The following is a 23,291-nucleotide window of genomic DNA, read 5'->3' as shown; positions in this document are numbered from 1 at the left end:
TTCCGTTCAAATAAAATCGATCGATCTTATCTTGCAGATATTCAAGAGTTTATTTCGCTCTCTCTGTTGGTACACGTCTCGCACTCAGAGTATTGAAAATGATTGAAAGACTGTCTCTGTTAGTATATGCTCGAAGTTAGGTGATCAACTAATCAAAGTTATGGCATATTGTGCAAATTTGTTTTGTCAATTTGATTAATTCACATTTCGAGTCCCGGTTGAAGATAAACAAGAAAATCATAAAATCATGGTAATATAAAATATCAAACTTTGAAGAGTGCTGGGATTATAAACAACGTAGTATGCCATTGTGAAGATTCCCTGTTTTATTTCACTAAAAGCAGGAACAAGATGTACCAGAATAATTTCTGATAGATAAAAGTAAAAATTTTAACAGCATTTCTCCTTAGAATATTGAATTGGTACATACGTAACAATGACATAAAAGGATTCTGCAGATCATCGGTTTATACATTCTTTAAACACCTCACTAGTTTGTTTTCCTTCTGCGGATAAAAAATTATATTTCTCATTAGATTTAAACTGAACAGTACTCCAATAGCTTCAGTTTTACTGAATTTGTATTAACAGTTTTGTACATTAAGTTTTGTGCGATGTACAGCAGGTAATCCCGAAAATCAAACAATAGATCCATCCTTATTTCTCTGAAGAGGTTGCAACTCTCTTTGCAGCCTATCGAAATCGTTGTAATATTCATGATCAGATTCCTCTTCTGATTTCTGAGGTAAGTACGCTGGAGGGGGCATGAACCCAGAGGCTTTGTCAAAATTGCCCGAGGAAACGAATTCTGACACTGTAGGAAGACCGACGGTTTGACTGGGAGGATCGTTGTTCATCAAATATTCAGGATTATCGACATTGTTCTTGTAGAGATCTTGGTAATTAGTGAAGGGGGTTTGGGTAGGATGGTCGGCATTTTTGGTATCGATTACGTCGACATAAGTAGTGTTTCCTTGAGTCTGTTGCGGCGAAGGCATCAAGTAATCGTCTTCGTCCACTGGAAGGTCCAATTTCAAGGTTCCTACTTTAGCTTGTGATCTCGCCACTGAATCGTATTCGTCAGAACCGATATCATCCCTTAGTTTAAGAGAATTCCCACAATATTTGATGCTTGAGGCATCAGATTGAGTCGGAATACTGGAGTCGAATCCGTGTGACTGTGCATACCGTAACAACTTTTGATTCAGATGGTTTTGATACTGCGAAGTACTTCCATCAGATGTCATTGGTTGAGCAGACGGCCAGTAGCTGTTGTTACTCGGGGACGGCGACATTGAGGGTATTATGAGACCACTGGCGTTCAAAGGGGCACGTGATTTGGGTCGGAGATGATCATCATTTTCAAACGTACCTTCGGAGGATTCTATCACTGAGGCAAGACTTCTCACAATTTCTCTGTCGGTCTGAAAGTAATAAAATGTGAACATTAGTTTAAAAGTGAAATAATCAGATACATGTTATTAATTCAAGTAATCAACTTTTTAGTTTTGGGGTTAATTGAGTAGCTTACAAACTACCACAGTCATATTTGACCAACAGGCCGACGGCCGTTTCTTGTAAAAAGAACCATTATCAAAACAGCCAATACACAGCCCCGAATCAGGACTGAAGACCAAAAACGATGCAAAGGGGATAATGCCCATATCGATGGACCCATGTGCTGCCGCTCTGTGAGTGGCACCGGCTGTGTTCCCTCATAGGTCTTGGCGGGTGAGAGGGCAGGGTTCATAGTCATAGGGTGAGAGAAATAGGGAGAGATAAGTGAGATAAGGCTGGTCAAGAGAATAGTTTTAATCGATCAGTGGCAGGAAGAGTGGGAGGCAACAGGTGATGTGGATGAAGTCACTAATCCCGAACCTGCGAAGATGGGTGGACTAGACAGCTGGATTATTACCTTACGCAGATGCTCACAGGCCTGCTTCCGTAGCTACCATTTCAGGTTCAGAAAGGTACAGACCGATCAGTTCCCTTACTGTGTGGAATCACCTCAGTGTGAAGTACTTTGGTACTGCGGACACTGTTGGAGTAGGAGTGATTGCAATATCACACTATGTTGGAGTGCGAGCAGTGGGCGGGTGAAAGAGATAAGTTTAAAAGATACATAATTGTACAATGTTTGATTCCGTGAGGGAAATGGTGGAAAAAATAATTAAAGATCAGTGCTGGTGGATACGGATCCACAAATTTATCAGGGAGCTGCGCTTGAGCTCTTGGTTGCTTTGAAAATGGCAGCCTTGATAGGGCAGGGGGTTGAGGTCTTTGGTGGTTTGTCTGGGTGTGGTGTGGTTTTCCTACGACGTATGTGTGATAGGAAGAATAGGAAACAGGGATAGCAGCGCACAAGACAAGATATACCTTAACCGGCGGTTCCATCCTGATGTCTGGAGTGACAGATGAGAGATTTTTAGTTGGACGCCAACAGTCTCGGAGAGGTGACATAACGATTGTCATGGCACTACTTCGTTACGGTATTAGGAACTTAACACTACCTTGGTCACAGGTGTTTGCATCCAGATTCCCCTTCTTGTTAAAGATGCAAAAAATCTTAACGTACTGCTCAGGAACTTAGTCTCTAACAAAAAGCAAAAAAACAGTTTTGGGGTGTTTTGAGGCTACAGTACTGATAATTTACGGAACAGTTAATAAAGTTGGTACAACTCAACCTGAGAATATATTACGAACCAGATATCGTTAAACGTCTGACATGCGGTTGGAGTAAAATGATCTAGTAAAAACGCTAATTGATAAACTCAATGAGCAGAGAAAAAGAGAAAAAACAAGAAATAGATTCACTGATAGCATTGAAAAAAAATATGGGAAACATGATGATAAAATAGACACATTTAAATATAATAAAGAAATATAGAACATGGAAATAAAATTTAAATATATACTGTAAAAATTATATCTAAACAATCAAAAATAAAAGTGTTAAATAATTATATTTACCTGATGATTGGGGAAATTCGTCAGCCTCATGAATTTATCTCCAGGTATCGCCAAATATCTTCCAGGATCTAAGGCCATCTTGAAAAAATCATCTTCCAACTCCTTAAAGCAAGGTCTGCTCTCCGCATCTAGCATCCAGCACTTTATCAATATCATATAAACTTCGATGCTAGCTATTTCGGGCTGAGGCAATCTCTCCCCTTTTTCTAATAATTCAGGTACATCTCTAGCAGGAACATTGTCGTAAGGGCGCTCACCAAAAGTTAGCAATTCCCAAAGGGTAACACCGAACGCCCAAACATCAGATTTGTGGGTAAATATTCGATGTTGAATACATTCTAAGGCCAACCATTTGATAGGCATTTTGCCGCCAGCGGCTTTGTATTCTTCTTCGTTTATATCTAGGAGCTTGGCCAAACCAAAGTCAGTTATTTTCACACAACCGGGTGTTTGGAGAAGAACATTTCTAGCTGCAAGATCTCTATGGACCAAACGTTTTTCTTCCAAATACGCCATTCCTCTAGCGATTTGCGTAGACCAATTTAACAAAGCTTTTGAACCAATTCTGTCCCGATTGTTTCGTACAAAATCTAAAAGACAGCCCAAGTACATTAGCTGCGTTACCAACATCATTTGTGATGTCATGCAAACTCCAAGTAGTTGCAGGAGATTGGGATGGTCTACTGTTGCCATAATATAAGCCTCATCTAAGAAATCTTTACTAGTATTTGCTCCAGTATCTTCTCGTAAAACTTTTATTGCTACTGGAATTTTAGCTGAGTTTTCTCCCTCCAAATTCCAAACTCCTTGGTACACTTTACCAAAAGCTCCGTATCCAAGAACATTAGCCCTTCGGAGTTCTGTTTCTTTTATTATTCTTAGTTTTGCTACGTTTGGCTTTACGTTAGTAGGCCTCAACGGTTCGTTGTCTTCCAAACCAGTTAGTGCTAGAGTCATTTTCATTGCATTTTCTTTGATTTTTTCTTTACGTTGGTAGTAGCAAAATGCATAAATAAGTCCTAGTAATATGGTGAGGCCCACAGTAACTCCAACCACAATAATTAAGATCTCAAAAGTATTTTTAGGAGAAGATAATAGAGAACTACTTGCTATGTCAGAACAATAAGCATGACCTTCTTCTGGATAGACCTTATAGGGAAAATCTGATGGACACACTGAAACACACGCAAACTTTGTACTGTTCATATCGATGTTACCATCTGGAAAGAGTTTTAAGTTATGACACTCAATACAGTTCTCATTGCCAGGTCCAGTGCACCCTCTACATTCTTTGTCACAAGCGATGCATTCGTTCTTAGATATATCTGGATAGTAATCCGGGGTGCATTCATCTTCACATTGCTCGCCTTTCTTGAAATGAGTACATTCTTGGCAGATTGATTTGTGGAATCCAAATTGAGTGCACTTTTTACATCTAAAAATAAAAATAAAGATTAATAAAAATATAAGATTGATAATTTGTCGATAACATGAAAGATTTATGTGATAAAAACTCAATATCGTTAATATTTTTTCCTAGTATTGAAATTTAATATAATTCCAAATCACATTAGTTGTAGAGTTTTGTTTATAGAGGAATCAGCAGCATACCTATTAGATTAAAACAAAATAAAAACTTATTAGATGGAAAAATATTCAGAATAACTTTTTCATCAGGACCACCATTCACACAGGAGGTAAATATGTTATAAAACTAACAAAAACGAGAAAAGCCGTCGGTACAGATGAAATACAAACAAAAGTGAAATAAAAAGTGGTATTAACTGATGTCTTCAACGCTATCTATAGTACTGACAAAATTCTGCACGACTGCTTGGAATTCACCTTTATTCATCTGCCAAAAAGTGGAAATGCTAAATATTTGGAAGAAGTGATATGTCATAGCCAAGTTAAGATATATTACAACAAATTCGAGACGTACATGAACAATTTTTTCTATGATTTGTAAATTTCAGGAATGCTTTTGACAAAGTTAGGCACAGAAGAATGATGAAACTACTGAATGCTGCAAACATTGAGCAAAAAGATGTAGGAATTATTGCTAACTTACTGGGACCAAAAGGTCTGTTCTGCTTGGCTAAGCGGATACATCACTTCAAGAAATAGACCACTAGTCTAACACACTCACGTACATAAGTGCCCAATCCCATTAATAAAGATTATTCATTCATTTTAAGGGTATTTCTAACCAACTAGACATACGGTTATTATAGAAAATTGGTGCATATAGTGGAAGATTGCAGTAAATCCTGATAAATTCTAGGTCGTAATGTTCAAAAAGGAGAGAAAATGTTCAGCTAACACCACAAAATTTTAACTCCCAAATTAAATGGACCAACGAAGCTAAATATTTGGAAGTCACGCTATACAGGGGACATTCACATACCAATTAATTTAGACTGTAAACAAAGCAAAACAGATCTAAGCCAAGCTTTGAGGATTAACTAGAACAAGTAAATGATCATTTACAACCAAAGCCAAATTGATAAACATATCCAAATGGATCAGAACGAATACCTTGAGAGCAGCAGCAAAATACCAATTTTGTAGCGAACAAATTCCTGTATAGAGGTACCAAGCAAGAATAAATTGTGTAAAATGTTGGGCGACTGGGCATACCACATATTTAATGAGCTGACCCACCAGTTAATATAATACTTAAAAAGCTTTAGGCTACAATATAAATGATAAGAGCAAATTTTTAAGGCCAAAACATCAACTAAGAAGATATAACATAAAAGATAACAAGACAAAGATAATTAAGTCATTGGTAAGTTCAAGCCCCTCTATTAAATAGATATTAGTACGAGTACCTCCAAAAAAACTAACAAAAATTTACTAATATCCAAGAAAATCACAAAAAAATATATAAGAACTGGCGAAAGTCGCCAAAAAAATCTCAAATCAATCCAAAAACCAGACTACATAGCAGTACACACATCGAGACTTCATCCATCGCGACGGCTCAATATATGAACATACACAACGCGGTGCAGCATAAAGGAAGAAGAGGGAAGAAAAGCGCCTCCCTTTACCCCAAAAGAAAAACGTGAATGTCCCATTATCCAGGGCATTCACTCAAATTGGTAGTTCCCAATGGTAAAACAGTACTTTGGGAGAGGTGGAGCATCTGGAGAGCATTGAGGTGGTGCGGGTTCGCATCTGCCTCACACAGGTAACAATAATAATATTATCGTACGACATTTTTGCCAGAGAGATTCCTTCGAACATGTTCCAGCACCAATTGCATTTTTAACCCTATTTGGAGGTATCTAGTGTCAAGTAGCTAGGCTAACACAGGTGCCAACTCTGATCACAAGTCATGTATGTTCAAATATTCCTTAAGAACATGTATGCCTCCCAATAGAGGGTTATACCACTGTGTGTACGTGGGGGTATTGTTCAAACTATTTTAAATAATTTAGATTGAAGCATGTTCATAATTTCTTTAAATTATTCCCTTTAATAAACTATTTTCACGCCGCCCATGCCTGCATACCTTCGTTTTGTTACGCCTTTTTTTAACAAAGAAATAACTTCGCCAAATGTTTCTTCTTCTTTTTATCTTGTTTTGCTACATAAAAATCTTTCCTAATAACAAAGGAAAAAGGACCTATTGTGAAATCTCCGAGCTACCTTCTCAGAAAATCAGAAGAGTTGTTTTTCGTAGAAACTTTACTTTCTATTGGTAAACGCTACGAAAATGAACCCCAATATCTCGGATATTTAATGTCAATTTCGCGTGGCATCCTTCAGCCAATATCCCTTCCCTATTTTCAACCTTCGCTTGTCTAAGCCCTTCTAAATTCACAATCCGATATTCATTTCCAAGTTGGTTCCTGTGGCAAGCGGTCTTATCTTCGACAATCGGCGGTAAGTGGATTTTCAATTCACCCTTATTTATCTTTACACAGTGAGTCCTATATTAAATATTTTCTCTTTTGTCCAACAGACGTGTTCCACTTCGAAGGAACGAGGTCACTTCTGTTTGCCGATTAACCATTAGCCATTAACGATTAGCCATTAGCCATTAGCCATTATTTAATATTCACTATTCATTGTGCATTATTCATCATTCATCTCTACTACCGATTATTACCTGTGCTATTCCTGTTTGGCTGTTTATCTTCTCGTCTGCCGAAATCAACCCGAGGAATTACTGATTGAAAACCGTAATTCGTTGCTGTAGCTACCTGTTGCCGAGGACCAAGTGTCAAGTGACTTTATTGAAGGCCTAACGCCACTATCTGTATCCACCTGTGGCATATTAATTGTGAGTAGTAAATTTTATTGACTAAAGCTCAACTTTGATACCTAAACCGTAAGAATTTGATTTATAACGTTTAGTTTAGTGACCTTGCTGTTTATGGTTAAACGGAACGAACTATTATGAGTTTGAACCTACGATATAATATATGTATAAATTACGGACCATTTCTTTTATATTAATGTAGGGTATATTTATGTTAAATTTCATATATAGATTTGAGGTGATCACATTCAATAAAAAAATTTTTGGTAAACGTTTAAGTGTTCTCAAGGCATAATAATAATTTGTTTGACGAATATTGACTATTATAATGTCCCTTGCTTTCTTCTATTCTTGAGAATACTACGTTATGCAGAATTATTTTCCCCAAAAAAATATTTTTTGTTTTTATTCGATTATAAATTAATCAATCACTTATCTCGTGTCATCTAACTGTGCCGTAAAGATTGTTATAGTGTATTTTTTTTATATACCTCAATATAATTTTGTTGACGAACCTTTTGCTTTTTATTTTTATTGTTATGATATGAATATATATTATTGTGCATGGTGTATCTCTTTCAGGCATTTTTACTGATTTATGTTATTTGTTTTATCGTATAATTAGTGTATCTGTGTCGAAATATTGAGTGTGTACCGCACGATCAAGATACCTTTTCTCTCACGGTTTATTTTATTCTCGCGTATCTTAACTGTATCTTATCTTTCTCATTATCGTATTCTCTATGCCTTAAGGTTTCCCTGTTCCTCTAAAAATAGGGTGGTGCCCAAATAACTTTTCTTCTCTTATCTCTTATCTTCTCTTCTAACTTCTTGTCTTTGTGTCGTAAGTACTTCCTTAATTGATCCGTGATATTTGAGCTGTAACAAGAACCCCGACCAAGATACCTCTACCAGACTGAAGCCCGAGCCTAGTACCGTTCTTTGTGTAACCTTCAATCGATCATCAAGAGGGTACACAGAAAAGAATGGCGCCCAATGTGGTAGCTAACAGCAAGAAAATATCGTCCAATGTGGTAGCTAAATGGTAAAAAATAGCACCGCAACGCAGTCTTCAAATATAAGTATCTTCTCTTCTCTCGACTATTTTTTATCTAAACGAGTTTAAAAATGGATTCTTCTGTTATCTCTTATCTCAAGGTAAATCAGATCGATTACGAACTGAAAATCAGAGGTATTAAGTCAAATAGAACTCTTTCCGAAAAAAAATCTATCCTTAAGAAAGCCCTTCAGAAAGCCACTCCGATTATCGATCTAACGGAAAATCCCCTTATCTTTGAAGATGAATCAAGCCAGATCGAAACTATCTTTTCCGAAGTCGAAAATCTTATTTCTGAATTTGAAGGAAACCCTAGTGATTCTGTCTACAAAAGAACAAAGGCCCATTTATTGCATCTTTCCCTAAGACTACAACGTCTAACCCCAGATCCACAGAAACCTGTGGAATCGAATTTTAAAGACGAAGCTATCTCTACCTGCCTTCTGTTAGAAGCAAACCTAGATGATAAAATAATCACTACCGACTCGAATCCTGCATATATACCTTTAACTTCACAAGCTCCTATGCCAGCCATTAACCCTATCGTCCATGTTAATACTCCTGTCAATGTAGGTGATTGGAATATTAAATTTTCCGGTGATCCTAAGCATCTATTTAGTGTCTTGGAAAAAATTCAAAATCTTGCTGAATCGCGTGATATTCCCGATGCGATACTTTTCCGATCTGCCGTGGAATTTTTCTCAGGTAACGCAGCTAAATGGTTTAGCAGCGTTAAATCTAAACTTACCTCTTGGCCACAACTGGTCGAATTACTTAAATTCACATTCCTTCCGCATGGCTATGAAGACGAACTGTGGGATCAGATCAAAAGCCGTAAGCAAAGAAAAAATGAACCTTTCGTTCTGTATCAAGCAGACATACTTAATTTAATAAAGAGATTACCGAGACAGCCCTCCGAAAAAACCATAATCTCTTATATTCGTTCAAATCTCCTACCGGAATATTCTACTATGATAGCCACTAGTACGGTGGATACCGTAGACCAATTATCTTCTCTCATTAATACCGTCGAAATAAATGCTGCCTCAGTTTTCAAACGTGACCCTCCTTCTATTTCTAGCGTAGAAAACCAAAGGGATGCCCAGAGAAACCCTCCGAGACATTTTCAGTCTAGAAACAATTCTTCTAGTAATACCTTTCCCACGAACCGTTCTTCAGGCAAGAATTACGTACCTCCCTTAACTTCTAAGCCAAACTCTTCCACTGCGTGTTGGAATTGCCAAGGCAAAGGACACAGTCACCGTGAATGTCGTCGTCCGAGGAAAATATTTTGTTATCGATGTGGAAAATCTCAAGTTACCTTCCCACAATGTACAAATTGTAATCCTCCAAAAAACTAACGTACGGAATAAATACTATCGGCTATTCTATTCCCAGACATCCCAAAAAGTCCGATATCTCCCGATCCTCCAGTTATTCTTCAAATAGAATTCAGAATAGAAACTCCTACCGCTTTACCGAAAATGAGTGGAAAAATTACCTTACGGAAGTTAGAAACTTCTATCGTCTTCCTTCTCATAATAAAGTCTGTCCCCTTGTGATCTCTAAAAAGACTGATAAAAGACCCTACATATCTGTAAATATCTACAATCAAGATTTTACTGTACTATTGGATACCGGTTGTTCCATTACGTGTGCCGGACAACAAGGTCTCGCTTTTCTTAATCAAAATAAAATTCCAATAAATAAATCCGTTAACTCGACAGTTTCTCTAGCAGACGGTTCCAATAAAAAAGTAACTGGTCTCATAGATTTACCTATTCTTGCCGATAATGTCTTTAGAGTAATTCAATGCCTTGTAGTGCCTTCTTTACCGTGTTCTTTTATCCTTGGAAGTAATTTTGCTGAACAATTTTGTCTCTCAATTGATTTTAATACCAACCAATGGAATACTAAGTCCGACAAACCAAATCATCCTTTTCCTATGGCCAATCCAGAAGCTATCTTCCCGCATCTTTGTTCGTTAGAATCTCTTAGTCCAACCGACCGTACCTTAGCGAACAAAATTATTAATAACTTTAACGAAGTTAGTAGCGCTGAAGGTATAGGCCGCACAAATAAAATTCAAATGACAATAGATACAGGCGACTCAAAACCATTCAAGCGACGTCCTTTCCCTATGTCTCCATATATGTCGAATATCTTAAATAAGGAACTAGATTCAATGCTCCAGCTAGGTGTGATAGAACCCAGTTGTAGTTCTTGGTGTTCACCCGTTTTGTTGGTTAGGAAGAAAAATGACGAATTTCGTTTTTGTTTTGATGGTCGTACTTTAAACGATGTCACTAAACATGACACCTACCCGCTTCCAAATATCGATAGGATCCTCTCTCTTTTACGAGGTGCAAAATTTATCTCGTCTATTGATCTTAAGAAAGCTTTCTGGCAAATCCCCTTGGAAAAATCATCTCGTGAAAAAACTGCTTTCGCCGTAGTAGGTCGAGGGTTATTCCAATTTACCGTTATGCCTTTCGGTTTGTGTAATTCAGCACAAACACAACAACGTCTAGTAGATGCAATTTTCGGACCTGAATTCGAACCCTTTATTTTTTGTTATCTTGACGATATAATAGTATGTTCCCCTACCTTTGAAGAACATATCTCTCTTCTTTCTAAAGTTAAAGAAAAGCTAAAGGACGCAAATCTTACCATTAACGTAGATAAATGCGAGTTCTTCAAAACTTCCCTTAAGTTTCTCGGTTATATCGTTGGTGATAATTCTCTTCGGTCGGACCCCGAAAAAATATCTGCTATGATAACCTATCCCAGACCTACAAACACTACCGAAATTAAACGCTTCATTGGACTTTGCTCTTGGTACCGCCGTTTTATTAAAAATTTCTCTACCCTTGTCTCTCCAATAAACGATCTCCTAAAGGGTAAAGGAAAAGAAAAGAAACAAACCATTACTTGGAATCCTGAAGCTGAAAAGTCTTTTATCCTAATCAAGCAAGCCTTAGTATCTGCCCCCGTACTGGTTCAACCAGATTTTTCGAAACCCTTCGTCGTTCAAGCCGACGCCAGTGATACTGGAGTTGGAGCTGTTTTGACGCAAAAATTAGATGATAGCGAACAAGTTATATGTTACGCTAGTCGATCTCTGACTAAAGCCGAGCGAAATTTCTCTGTCACAGAACGTGAGTGCCTTGCCGTCCTTTTCGCCATTGAAAAATTTCGTCCGTACGTTGAAGGAACCAAGTTCACCGTCATCACTGACCACTATTCCCTTCTCTGGTTGACTACCCTCAAAAATCCCTCTGGTCGTCTTTGTCGTTGGGCCATGCGCCTAAAACAACATAACTTTACTCTTGTTCACCGAAAGGGATCCTGCCATAAAGTACCGGATGCACTCAGTAGAATGCACGAACAAGTCCCTCTGGACGAAACTCCTGTAAGTCCCGAATTAGCTTCTCTCGATGTCGATCTAAATAGAATCGAGCCCTGGTACGATAACTTACGGTCAAAAATTATCGCTAATCCAGATAACTTCCCCCAATGGAAAGTAGAAAATGAATATGTTTATAAGTATGTACCTACCTGTCTACCTTTTAAATCTAACGAAATAGAATGGAAAATTTTAGTACCTTCTCCCCAGAAACACGACGTTCTCAAATCCTGTCATGAACCTCCTACTTGTAGCCATTTAGGCTATTTTAAAACTTTATCCCGGGTCAAAGAGAGATTTTACTGGCCGAAGATGAGGAGAGACGTCCTCAAATACGTTCGTTCTTGCCAAGTCTGTGGAGCACAGAAAGCTCCAAATGTTCCTCAAATGGGTTTAATGGGAAATCAGAAGAAAGCCGAGTTCCCGTGGCAAATAATTGCTATTGATTTTATCGGTCCCCTCACGCGCAGTAAAAAAGGTTTCTCTTGGTTACTCGTCGTGACTGACTGGTTCTCTAAATATACGTTAATACAACCCCTACGCAAAGCTACCGCTCAGAATGTCGCTAACTTCCTAGAAAATAATGTTTTCTTAACTTTCGGTGTTCCCCAACACATCATATGCGACAATGCCTCTAATTTTAATAGCAAAATTCTTAAGAATCTTTGTCATGAATACAGAGTTCAAAAAATCTGGTTCACTGCCGTTTATTCCCCCCAATGCAACTTCGTAGAAAGAAGTAATCGTACCATTTGTACCGCTATTCGCAGCTATATTACCGAACATTCCGAATGGGATAGAGAAATTTTTAAAATTCAACAAGCTATTAATACCGCCCGCCATGAAGTTACTCAACACTCCCCAGCTTTTCTGAATTTTGCCCGCAACGTTCCCTTATTAGGAGATTATTATAATCGTCCCTATGACCAGCTCCAAAATATCGAATTCTCTCCCGGTAACAGAGACGAATATGCCTCTGAAATAACTGGATTGTCAACTGTCTTCAAGGAAGTCCAAACCCACCTATCTAAAGCCTATGAAAGAAATGCCAAATACTATAATCTCCGCAAACGAGATGTTCAATTTTCTGTTGGTGATACCGTGTGGCGCAAAAATATTGTTCTTAGTAGTGCTCCAAAACGTTTCATGTCTAAGCTTGCTCCCAAGTATGTCAAGGGTACAATATCTAAAAAATTCTCTCGTCTGGTGTATCAAATAAAAAACGAAGATGGTACTAATGCTGGACGCTGGCATATAAAAGATTTAAAGCCGTGTTATAGTGACTCTTTTGATTCCGAAGTCTCAGAAAATGAGCAAGAATAACTATTTACCATGCTAGAAATATATATATTATACCTTTTGTAACTGTCGTCTAACGCCCACATCTAATTTTATTGACTAGGAACTTTTACCTCCCATATCTATATATGTTATAATACGTCTGTAGTAAAAACGGTTATTTTACTATTTCCTACTATTTCTTATCTGACACTCATACATACATTGTTGTAACAAGATTCGTGAAAACACCTCTCATGTCTTTCTACCGATGTATCTTACCTGTCCATGTAAATTGATGTTTGTTGAGACCCCTATAATTCATGGTTAGTCTTAATTGCTTTGATTTCTACCTATCTATGTCTTTATTTTTACTTTCGACGTCATGCGATTTACCTTAAATTTTTCGTCCTATCTTATAACACACCTTACCTCATTGCGTTGATAAAATAATCGTTATATAGGCTGTGCTGTAGTCCTTACAAGCGAAGAAATCTTATCGTGTGTTACCTTTATTTAAAAATTTTTACCTTATCTTCAAATAAAAATGGAAGGATATCTTACCTGTTGGAAATATACCTTACCTTCCAACGAAAAATTTACCTTACCTTCAAATGAAAATTGAAGGGTACCTTATCTGTTGAAAATATACCTTATCTTCCAACAAAAATTGGAAAAGATTTACCTTACCTTCAAATGAAAATTGAAGGGTACCTTATCTGTTAGAAACACACCTTACCTTCCAAAGAAAATTGGAAACATATCGTATCTTGAATAAAACTACCTTTTTCCAAATGGAATAATTAAGGACTACCTTGTTTAAGAAAAACTAAGATTTTCTTGCCTTGACCTTTTAAAAAGTACAATTGCCTTATACCTTATCTTTACTGATACATTGTTTCTAACAAGACTTCCCCTAAATCCCTAAACACACCGTCCGGCTGTGACATCTCTGTCGTGTTTAGAATTCCCAAATCGTGTAGTACTCTCTTTCCTACTTGGTTTAACTTTTGATATGAGACCCAACATAGAAATAACATCTTCTCTACCCCTTTTCGTCATAGAGATCAGCATCTGCCAGAGATACTAGGCACTGAGGAAGGCTAGGACTGATGTTAGCGGACGTCCGCCAGTTGACTCGCCGAAAATAGTATCTGGATCCTAGTTTCTATTGACCATCTGTGGTAAGAATTCAGTCGTTCTTCAACCGGAATGAGGCCAATTAAATGACTCTCTTAGTGTTAATTTTGGTGCCTAAGAGGTTAGTCCCATCAATACCAGAATAAATACCCTATGTGCACCTGAAAAATTATGTACCATATGTACCCCCTGCTCCTAAACCTCGGGTTTTTGCAACCACATTACTGAAATATAATTTTTAACTCTATTAAATCTCAATCTCTTGTTAATACTGCATAGACTTTTGATAATCATTAAGAGATACTAAGTACGCAAATCCTCATTACAATTCTCCTTGTTAGTTACAAACTCCCTACCTACCTAACCAAAACTTAACATTAGTCTTATTACCTTTATGCCGGGTTACGAAAAACGTTGGCATATTAATCGTCTATTATTACCGCTTATATTTCAATAAGTACCGTTATATGGATTTTTAGCTATCTTCTTACACCACTGAAACTAGGTTAAGTCTATCTTTCTAGTGATGATATCTAAGCAAAATACTCGGACTATCTATTGATACAGTGTTATTTAAACCAAGGTGCCTCACGTTAACAATCTCGCGACGAACTCACTCTCTCGCTCATTGTTTAACGATCTCCATATTGCCTTGTTTGCCTTACGTGTCCTATTTTGCTGTAACAATATCGAGCGGATACCCTCTTATACCTTTTGACACATAAGTGTATATATTAACATAGTTGTATAAAAATATTATATAGGTTAAATAAATTCATTAAGCTTGTACTTTCATACCTTTTGTAAAAATTATAATTATTAAGCATATACCTTTATAACTTTTGTAAAACTTGTAGAATTACTTTTATGTTTTGTCTATTGTGTTAGATAGATACTATTTAGTGTATCGTTTATGTTATGTTATAATGTTACTTGGTCATATTGTACGTATGTGTTATCGTAGTAACGTAAACTTTCCTTGTTTTTCTCAACTTGTCTTTACGATAGTTCTCCCATGCTTCCTTGTTTCACAGTTCCGATGCAAACTCAGTACACCCAGTTTACATCGTGGAAAGGGCTGTGAAGCATGTTCATAATTTCTTTAAATTATTCCCTTTAATAAACTATTTTCACGCCGCCCATGCCTGCATACCTTCGTTTTGTTACGCCTTTTTTTAACAAAGAAATAACTTCGCCAAATGTTTCTTCTTCTTTTTATCTTGTTTTGCTACATAAAAATCTTTCCTAATAACAAAGGAAAAAGGACCTATTGTGAAATCTCCGAGCTACCTTCTCAGAAAATCAGAAGAGTTGTTTTTCGTAGAAACTTTACTTTCTATTGGTAAACGCTACGAAAATGAACCCCAATATCTCGGATATTTAATGTCAATTTCGCGTGGCATCCTTCAGCCAATATCCCTTCCCTATTTTCAACCTTCGCTTGTCTAAGCCCTTCTAAATTCACAATCCGATATTCATTTCCAAGTTGGTTCCTGTGGCAAGCGGTCTTATCTTCGACAATCGGCGGTAAGTGGATTTTCAATTCACCCTTATTTATCTTTACACAGTGAGTCCTATATTAAATATTTTCTCTTTTGTCCAACAGACGTGTTCCACTTCGAAGGAACGAGGTCACTTCTGTTTGCCGATTAACCATTAGCCATTAACGATTAGCCATTAGCCATTAGCCATTATTTAATATTCACTATTCATTGTGCATTATTCATCATTCATCTCTACTACCGATTATTACCTGTGCTATTCCTGTTTGGCTGTTTATCTTCTCGTCTGCCGAAATCAACCCGAGGAATTACTGATTGAAAACCGTAATTCGTTGCTGTAGCTACCTGTTGCCGAGGACCAAGTGTCAAGTGACTTTATTGAAGGCCTAACGCCACTATCTGTATCCACCTGTGGCATATTAATTGTGAGTAGTAAATTTTATTGACTAAAGCTCAACTTTGATACCTAAACCGTAAGAATTTGATTTATAACGTTTAGTTTAGTGACCTTGCTGTTTATGGTTAAACGGAACGAACTATTATGAGTTTGAACCTACGATATAATATATGTATAAATTACGGACCATTTCTTTTATATTAATGTAGGGTATATTTATGTTAAATTTCATATATAGATTTGAGGTGATCACATTCAATAAAAAAATTTTTGGTAAACGTTTAAGTGTTCTCAAGGCATAATAATAATTTGTTTGACGAATATTGACTATTATAATGTCCCTTGCTTTCTTCTATTCTTGAGAATACTACGTTATGCAGAATTATTTTCCCCAAAAAAATATTTTTTGTTTTTATTCGATTATAAATTAATCAATCACTTATCTCGTGTCATCTAACTGTGCCGTAAAGATTGTTATAGTGTATTTTTTTTATATACCTCAATATAATTTTGTTGACGAACCTTTTGCTTTTTATTTTTATTGTTATGATATGAATATATATTATTGTGCATGGTGTATCTCTTTCAGGCATTTTTACTGATTTATGTTATTTGTTTTATCGTATAATTAGTGTATCTGTGTCGAAATATTGAGTGTGTACCGCACGATCAAGATACCTTTTCTCTCACGGTTTATTTTATTCTCGCGTATCTTAACTGTATCTTATCTTTCTCATTATCGTATTCTCTATGCCTTAAGGTTTCCCTGTTCCTCTAAAAATAGGGTGGTGCCCAAATAACTTTTCTTCTCTTATCTCTTATCTTCTCTTCTAACTTCTTGTCTTTGTGTCGTAAGTACTTCCTTAATTGATCCGTGATATTTGAGCTGTAACAAGAACCCCGACCAAGATACCTCTACCAGACTGAAGCCCGAGCCTAGTACCGTTCTTTGTGTAACCTTCAATCGATCATCAAGAGGGTACAAGATTAAAACTTACCTTGGATGACATCCTCTACAAACTGCTGTTGTATTCGGATTAGATCCTTCCATAGAATGTGGTCCAATGTACTCAAAATAATAACCATCTGGACAAGTATCAGTCCTATTCAAACACACATAGGTATTCTCCTTGACTATAGCCAGTTCGCAGGCATCGCAACCTCCTCGTCCCAGCGTACTCGACGGTCCTGTGCAGCTTTCAACACAATTCTCGTTACATTGTTGGCACAGGCCATGTTGCTCGTACTTATTCCTCATGCATTTGGATACGCAGAAGTTGCCGTCGCGGAGATGTTTGCATGACGTGCAGTTATCTGCTCCGGGTCCGTGGCAAGAGTAACCACATTGTTCATGGCAAGGCTTGCATTCGTTCATACTTGCACGATAGAGTCTAAAAAGGAAAAGAGAAAAAATATATTCAGTCTCTTTAAAGATATACACTATGATTTAAGTTAGTAAAATTTTAATTTAAGTCAGTAATAAATATTATAATTTAAGTTATTTATAAGATAAGTTATAATTTAAGTTATAAGATGAAAAGGAATGTTTGTCCGAAAGAAAAAAGTAGAAAAAAGGGGTTTAGGGCAATGGCTGAAATAGTGAAGAGAGTTTCTACTTGACGAAAAAGGTCTACTCCTGTTTGCAAAACCAATTAATTATAGCGAGTTAATTAAAAAAGATGATGGGTTTGCCGCTGTAAGATTTTCTATGATCGAGCGGACAGACGGGCGGATAGTGGCTAATGGTTTTGTACCTTTAGTTTTTGATTTTTTTTAGGGGCTGACTTCGAGGCTCGGAAGGAGTTGGCATTGAGGGAATGTGAGTCAATTTGACTGTAAGAGGTAAGATCTGATATGGTAATTACAGGGGGAGAATCGAGGCTCCAGTCAGTTAAATGGGCTCTCTTAAGGAGGATGATAGTAGGAGGTGTAAGTTGAGATTGATCTAAAGGTGGGGGTGTGATGTTAAAGGGAGAAGTTGGGGAGGAAGAAGATCCCGGACGTTGCAGTGGGGCTATTGTTTGTGAATTCATTAGGTACGTGGGCGAATCGGGGGTAGAGGTAGTGGTATCCGGTGAGTTTTGGTAGGTTTCAGCCGTGTGTCCAGCTTGTTCGCAAAGGAAACATTCAAGTTTGTCGAATGTAATGAATATTCAGAAGGAAGTCTTTTCAAAATGTGTTAATACGGAGGTTTGAATTTCGAAGTTTTCTTCATCGGGTGAGCCAGTACAAATCTGAGATACAGCTGAGGCTAGTTGTAGATCCATTTGCAATCGATGGAGATACATTTAGATATTAATAACGTTAATCTGATACTAACTCTTAATAACACACTTTAAGGGAAAAAAGACAGATTCGTGTCTTCAGGTGCATCATACGGTGTAAAGGTCGTGAAGAGGAAGATAACCACGAGACAATGGGAAAAAAATCTGGTGAAAGAGATGCCTAAATATAAAAATAAAAGCACACATGTGAATAACTCTAGCAGCATTAAGGAAAAAAATCGTTAAATGCTAGCAAATAAGATTTATTATTATCTAATAAATAAAAAAGGAAGGTTAGAATAAAAGGTTTCTCTTTATATTAAAGACCAAATTGTTAATCTAAAATTAGTACGAAATAGTAAACTCATAGAAAAACTTACCCAGGTTTCACATTGCAATTCTGCAAGCACGTATGTCCAAGCCTGAAGTTTAAACAAGAAAGGCACTGATCTGGTCCAGGACCCCAACAACCACTATGATCACATTGAGAATCACATACTAATCCTCTCTTTCGGCAACTCTCGGGATCACTATTATTAAATAACATCAAATTGCTCTCGTTGCTTTTCTGTAGAGATTTCCAGTTGATTCCTTCTGTTAAGCATAAATGCTGATTTTCCAATATTGCCACTGTTCCCATTTTGATGGTTTTTAAAGATCTGAGCTCCAATGATTCGAGAGAAGTTTTCACTATGTACACCGACGTGGAATATTCGTATAGAGTCCGTCCACCGATTTCTTGCAAGTTACGGAAGCACGAAAGATTTTTAAAATCTGGATGATACGCTTGGATATTTAAATATCCGGTTATTTCTTTTAAAGTACTGAACACTTCTAAGGCACTCGGATGCATAGGAGGGTATCTTTCACCGAACGTAAAATTTTCGTAAACATGTTGGTAGCCGTTTAAAGAATTTTGTAAAATGTTTATGTTTCCTTCTAACACAGTACAGTTCCTGACAGTATTAATGTTGCCGTAGTGAATAGTACCGTCGAATGTACAAGGTTTAGGACACGGCCCTTCACAAGGAACGCACTCACCGTTTTTAGCGTGTTTGTTAGGAGGACAAATTCGCACACAGGCACCATTGTCTTTTAGCAAATGTTCCGGACATTTTTTAACACAAGTGGCACCATACGCATACCTTCCAGCAGGATTCGGCTCCCAAGAATATGTACTAGGATTATAGATTTGCATCGGAGGACATTCTTGTGTACAAACACCATCATCGTAGAAATTTACGCAGGCTATACAGTCACTTTGAGTAGGCCCAGTACAACCACCAGCACAAAAGAGATGACAGCACTCTCTGGGCTTTGGTCCGAAGCATCTACCTCCAGCGCATTGAGGGCTGCAGAAGATTTTGGAAAATTGTTGGCAGTTGTGTTTTCCTTCTCCCCAGCATCCATATTCACATTCTCTGTCACATGCAGGACATTCTCTCTCGGGTGAAGTAAAGTTGTAGATATAAGAGAAATTTCCGTATGAAATGATTTCCGACCAGTTAATGGTTTTGATATGACAGAGATTATAGTTATTAAAAGAGCCGACGTTGCCTCTTAAAATATCTTTTAGAGCTGGTAATTCTAGTGTTTGCATTTTCGATAACGTCACAATCAAGGAAAAATTTTGATTGGCCACGCTCATTAAAAACAAATTTCTTCCTCTTATAATTTGCAGCTTCGGAAAGACTACTTTCTTCACGTCGACGTGGGAGATGAGAACGTAACCAGTAACTTCTCGTATGTCCTGAAGAAAGCTGAGGTCGTGATGATCTGGGTCTTGGAGCCATGTCAATTCGAGATTACCATCGACGTAGGTACAGTTGGTGTAGCGGTCCTTGAGATTTCGATAATGACGATCCCGATTTGACGGAACGGACAATCGTCCATTTGTACCAATACAGACTGAAACAAAAAGAACTATTAGTCATGATGAACATATAAATATATTTGTTTGGTATGGTCATGTGTATTTCACGAGAACTAACGAAGTCTACTATAGCAAATTTTGTTAACATACTGCTGAATAGTTATAGGTGAAGTTTACTTGTTGAGGTTATTATTAAAATAATAAACCAAATATCAAATACCTTTTACGTTCTCAATTATATAGTAGAGTATAGCAGAGATATAGTAGAAAAGTTTAGTTATTGTCATTTATCTTTATAGATTCGTTCTCGGACAAATTGACATGAGTATACCAGACAAAATGTTTTATAGTTAAAGTACTAAACAAAGAAGATCAAGAGACATATTTCTTCATCACCAAGATTCATGATGACCTATTTCAATATAATTAGATAATAAACTGTTTTATGTAATTATTGCTACAATTGTGTAATGTTTAAAATAAAATCCTTCATTAACGATCAAAATATTGGCTATGTATTATAATTTCAGCATATAAAGGTTATGATTCAATATTGTATACGTTAAACACTCATTTTTTTAAATTTTTGAGAGACAAAATATAAAGAAAATCATTCATCTAGTCAGGCAATAAATCCAAAGCTCTGGCGGAATTGCATAGAAAGTATTGCTAGGAGATAGAAGAGACCGCAGAAATGGTAATGATCCATAAAATTCGCTCCAAGGAACCTCAGATAAATATAAACTAACTCCAAAAGAAGTCAGGTGAATACACTCAAAACAGTGAAGGGACAATGAAAGAACTTTTCTGCGTTATTTCAAAACTGATACTATCAGCCATATGGCATCAGATTGGACTGGAAGCTATAGATTAGGACAAAATCAAATATGGGTTATAAGCTACTTCTGCAGCAGGAAAATGATCTGTATAAAAATTATGTATACTGCTATAGTCTAGCTTAGGCCTGTGGTAGATACCAAACGTATGAAAGCTCAGAAGGGTAGCTTTTATACCCAAACCTAGCAGAACCAGAGAAAATTGTCAAATTTCAATCAGAGCAATTTAAGAAAACGTTAGTGTGAGTATAGGATCTGTCCATAGTATCGTACACAAATTGGTTTATAGCTAAGCTTGTCAACGGGTTTATTTTTGCAACATCTCACGGAATACAGGCAAAACGGTAATGATTTTTGTTCGTCAATAATTGCTGGCGATGAAATTTGGTGCCATTATTTTAAACCAACCAGTAAGCTGCAGATGCAATTGAAACAGGCAAACTGACCACCACCGAAGCCTGCTCTGCCTTCTGCAGGCAAGGTCATGTTAACATCTTTTTTTTTAGAGTACGAGGATGGATTGATATAAAACTACCTTTGATGGAAAAAACAAGTTTTTTGGAATTAAATCGATTTATTTCTCAATATAGTCCCCTTTTAGCTCGATACACTTAGTAAAACGATGTTCCAATTTTTTTATCCAATCCTAATAGAACTTTTGCTCGAGTTCTTCAAAATAGGCCGAAGTTTCAGCGATGACTTCATCATTTGTTGCGAAACGGCGTCTTCCGAGCCATTTTTTTAGTTTTGGAAACAGGAAAAAATCGCTGGCGGCAAGATCTGGGGAATACGGTGGGTGTTCAACCAATTAATAGCCCAATTCGTGTAATTTTGCCATGGCGACGGCCGATCTGTGAGCCGGTGCATTGTCTTGGTGAAAGAGCACTTTTTTGCGTTCCAAACCGGGACGATTTTTTTCGCCGATTTATCACCGTTGATGAAACCTGGGTGCATTATTACACACCAGAAACCAAAGAACAGTCGAAACAGTGGCGCAAACGCGACGAAGGGCCGCCGAAGAAGGCAAAAAGTGCACATTCGGCCGGAAAAGTGATGGCGACTGTTTTCTGGGATGCGAAGGGCATCATCCACATAGACTACTTGTAAAAAGGAAAAACAATCAATGGTGAGTACTATGCAGCATTATTGGATCGATTCGATGCCGAATTTAGCTTTACAAAAATTTTACTGTTGCTAACGAAGGTGCAACCTCGCCATAAACTTCGTCCAGGTCGGCTTTGATTTGCACATTCGTTTTACCCTTTTTGTGGAGGAACTGAATCACCGAACGATACTCGACTTTTTCCATTTCTCCGAAAACACAAAATTTGCTTGCTTTTGACGACTGTAAAAACCAAATTAATTGTTTTTAATACTTAAAATTTTGACAGACGTCATGTTATGAATGGCAAATGTCAACACCGAAACCAATTCGGTATCAAGTAGCGCCATCTATCAAAGGCTAGTTTAATATCAATCTATCCTCGTACATATTAACGCAAATCTGTATAATGAAACTTTGAACAAGCTCCATCAAGCAATAAGACGAAAAGTCTAGGGAAACTCTCACTTGATGTCACTCTCTGCACGACAATGTTAGGCCTATGTTGCCAATGTAGTGAAAGAAAATCTACAATGAAAGAAATGGAGGATATTAGAGCATTCACTCCTTACTCCCTATTTATCGCCTAGCGATTTTCACATCATTTTGCCACTGAAAAAGGCGATAAAAAAGTTTCAGGGCCAAAGATGGTTTTCAATTGAACAAGCGTCATATTTATGATAAACTGTAGATTAAAGACAGAACAGGAGAAATAAATACCAAACAAAAATAAGAGTACTAAAAGAATAAGGAGGGGTTTGGTCCATTTTATGACATATGGGTCTCAGACATTGACTCTAAAAATATTATTAAACAAGGTACAGGTTCAAAACTACTTAATAAAATGCTACGAAATGATAGTCAAATATTAGCAAATGGAAGAATTGCTAGCAGAAATAAAAGAAAATTAAAGCAATAAGAAAATTAATCGTTAAAGAAATCTTAGATCTGAATTAGACGAGAGACCTTATATGTACAAAAACAAATACATTAAAATATGATCATCCACAATATTTTCGAATAAATACTCATCACTTATGAATATTCCTGTGTGCAAAAAATTTGCAGTTGAGTAACAACTGTGACACTGGGGAGTGCCACCATTTAAATTTTAAATAATTGCTGCATGTGTTGAACCGTATGAACGAACATCGAATATTGGACAAAACTATAAGTTTAACGTTAATTATGCA

At 37.0% G+C, this 23,291-nt stretch overlaps 1 protein-coding gene across 1 annotated transcript in view; it reads right to left on the bottom strand.

Annotated features, from left to right (window-relative positions):
• Positions 1–334: 334 nt before the first annotated feature.
• Egfr (epidermal growth factor receptor) overlaps positions 335–23,291 on the bottom strand; it is a 132,961-nt gene continuing 110,004 nt past the window's right edge. The window contains exons 2-5 of the mRNA XM_072544020.1: positions 18,668–20,195; positions 17,022–17,414; positions 2,971–4,405; positions 335–1,424 (exon numbers count right to left, since the gene is read on the bottom strand). Of these exons, the coding sequence (XP_072400121.1) occupies positions 639–1,424; positions 2,971–4,405; positions 17,022–17,414; positions 18,668–20,195 (4,142 nt within the window). The 3' untranslated portion in view covers positions 335–638. The remainder of the gene's footprint in view (positions 1,425–2,970; positions 4,406–17,021; positions 17,415–18,667; positions 20,196–23,291) is intronic.

The sequence above is a fragment of the Diabrotica undecimpunctata genome, chromosome 9 (genome assembly GCF_040954645.1).
Source record: "Diabrotica undecimpunctata isolate CICGRU chromosome 9, icDiaUnde3, whole genome shotgun sequence".
NCBI lineage: Eukaryota > Metazoa > Arthropoda > Insecta > Coleoptera > Chrysomelidae > Diabrotica > Diabrotica undecimpunctata.
Note: the sequence above shows the minus strand (reverse complement) of the source record. Positions and strands in the feature narration are given on the sequence as shown.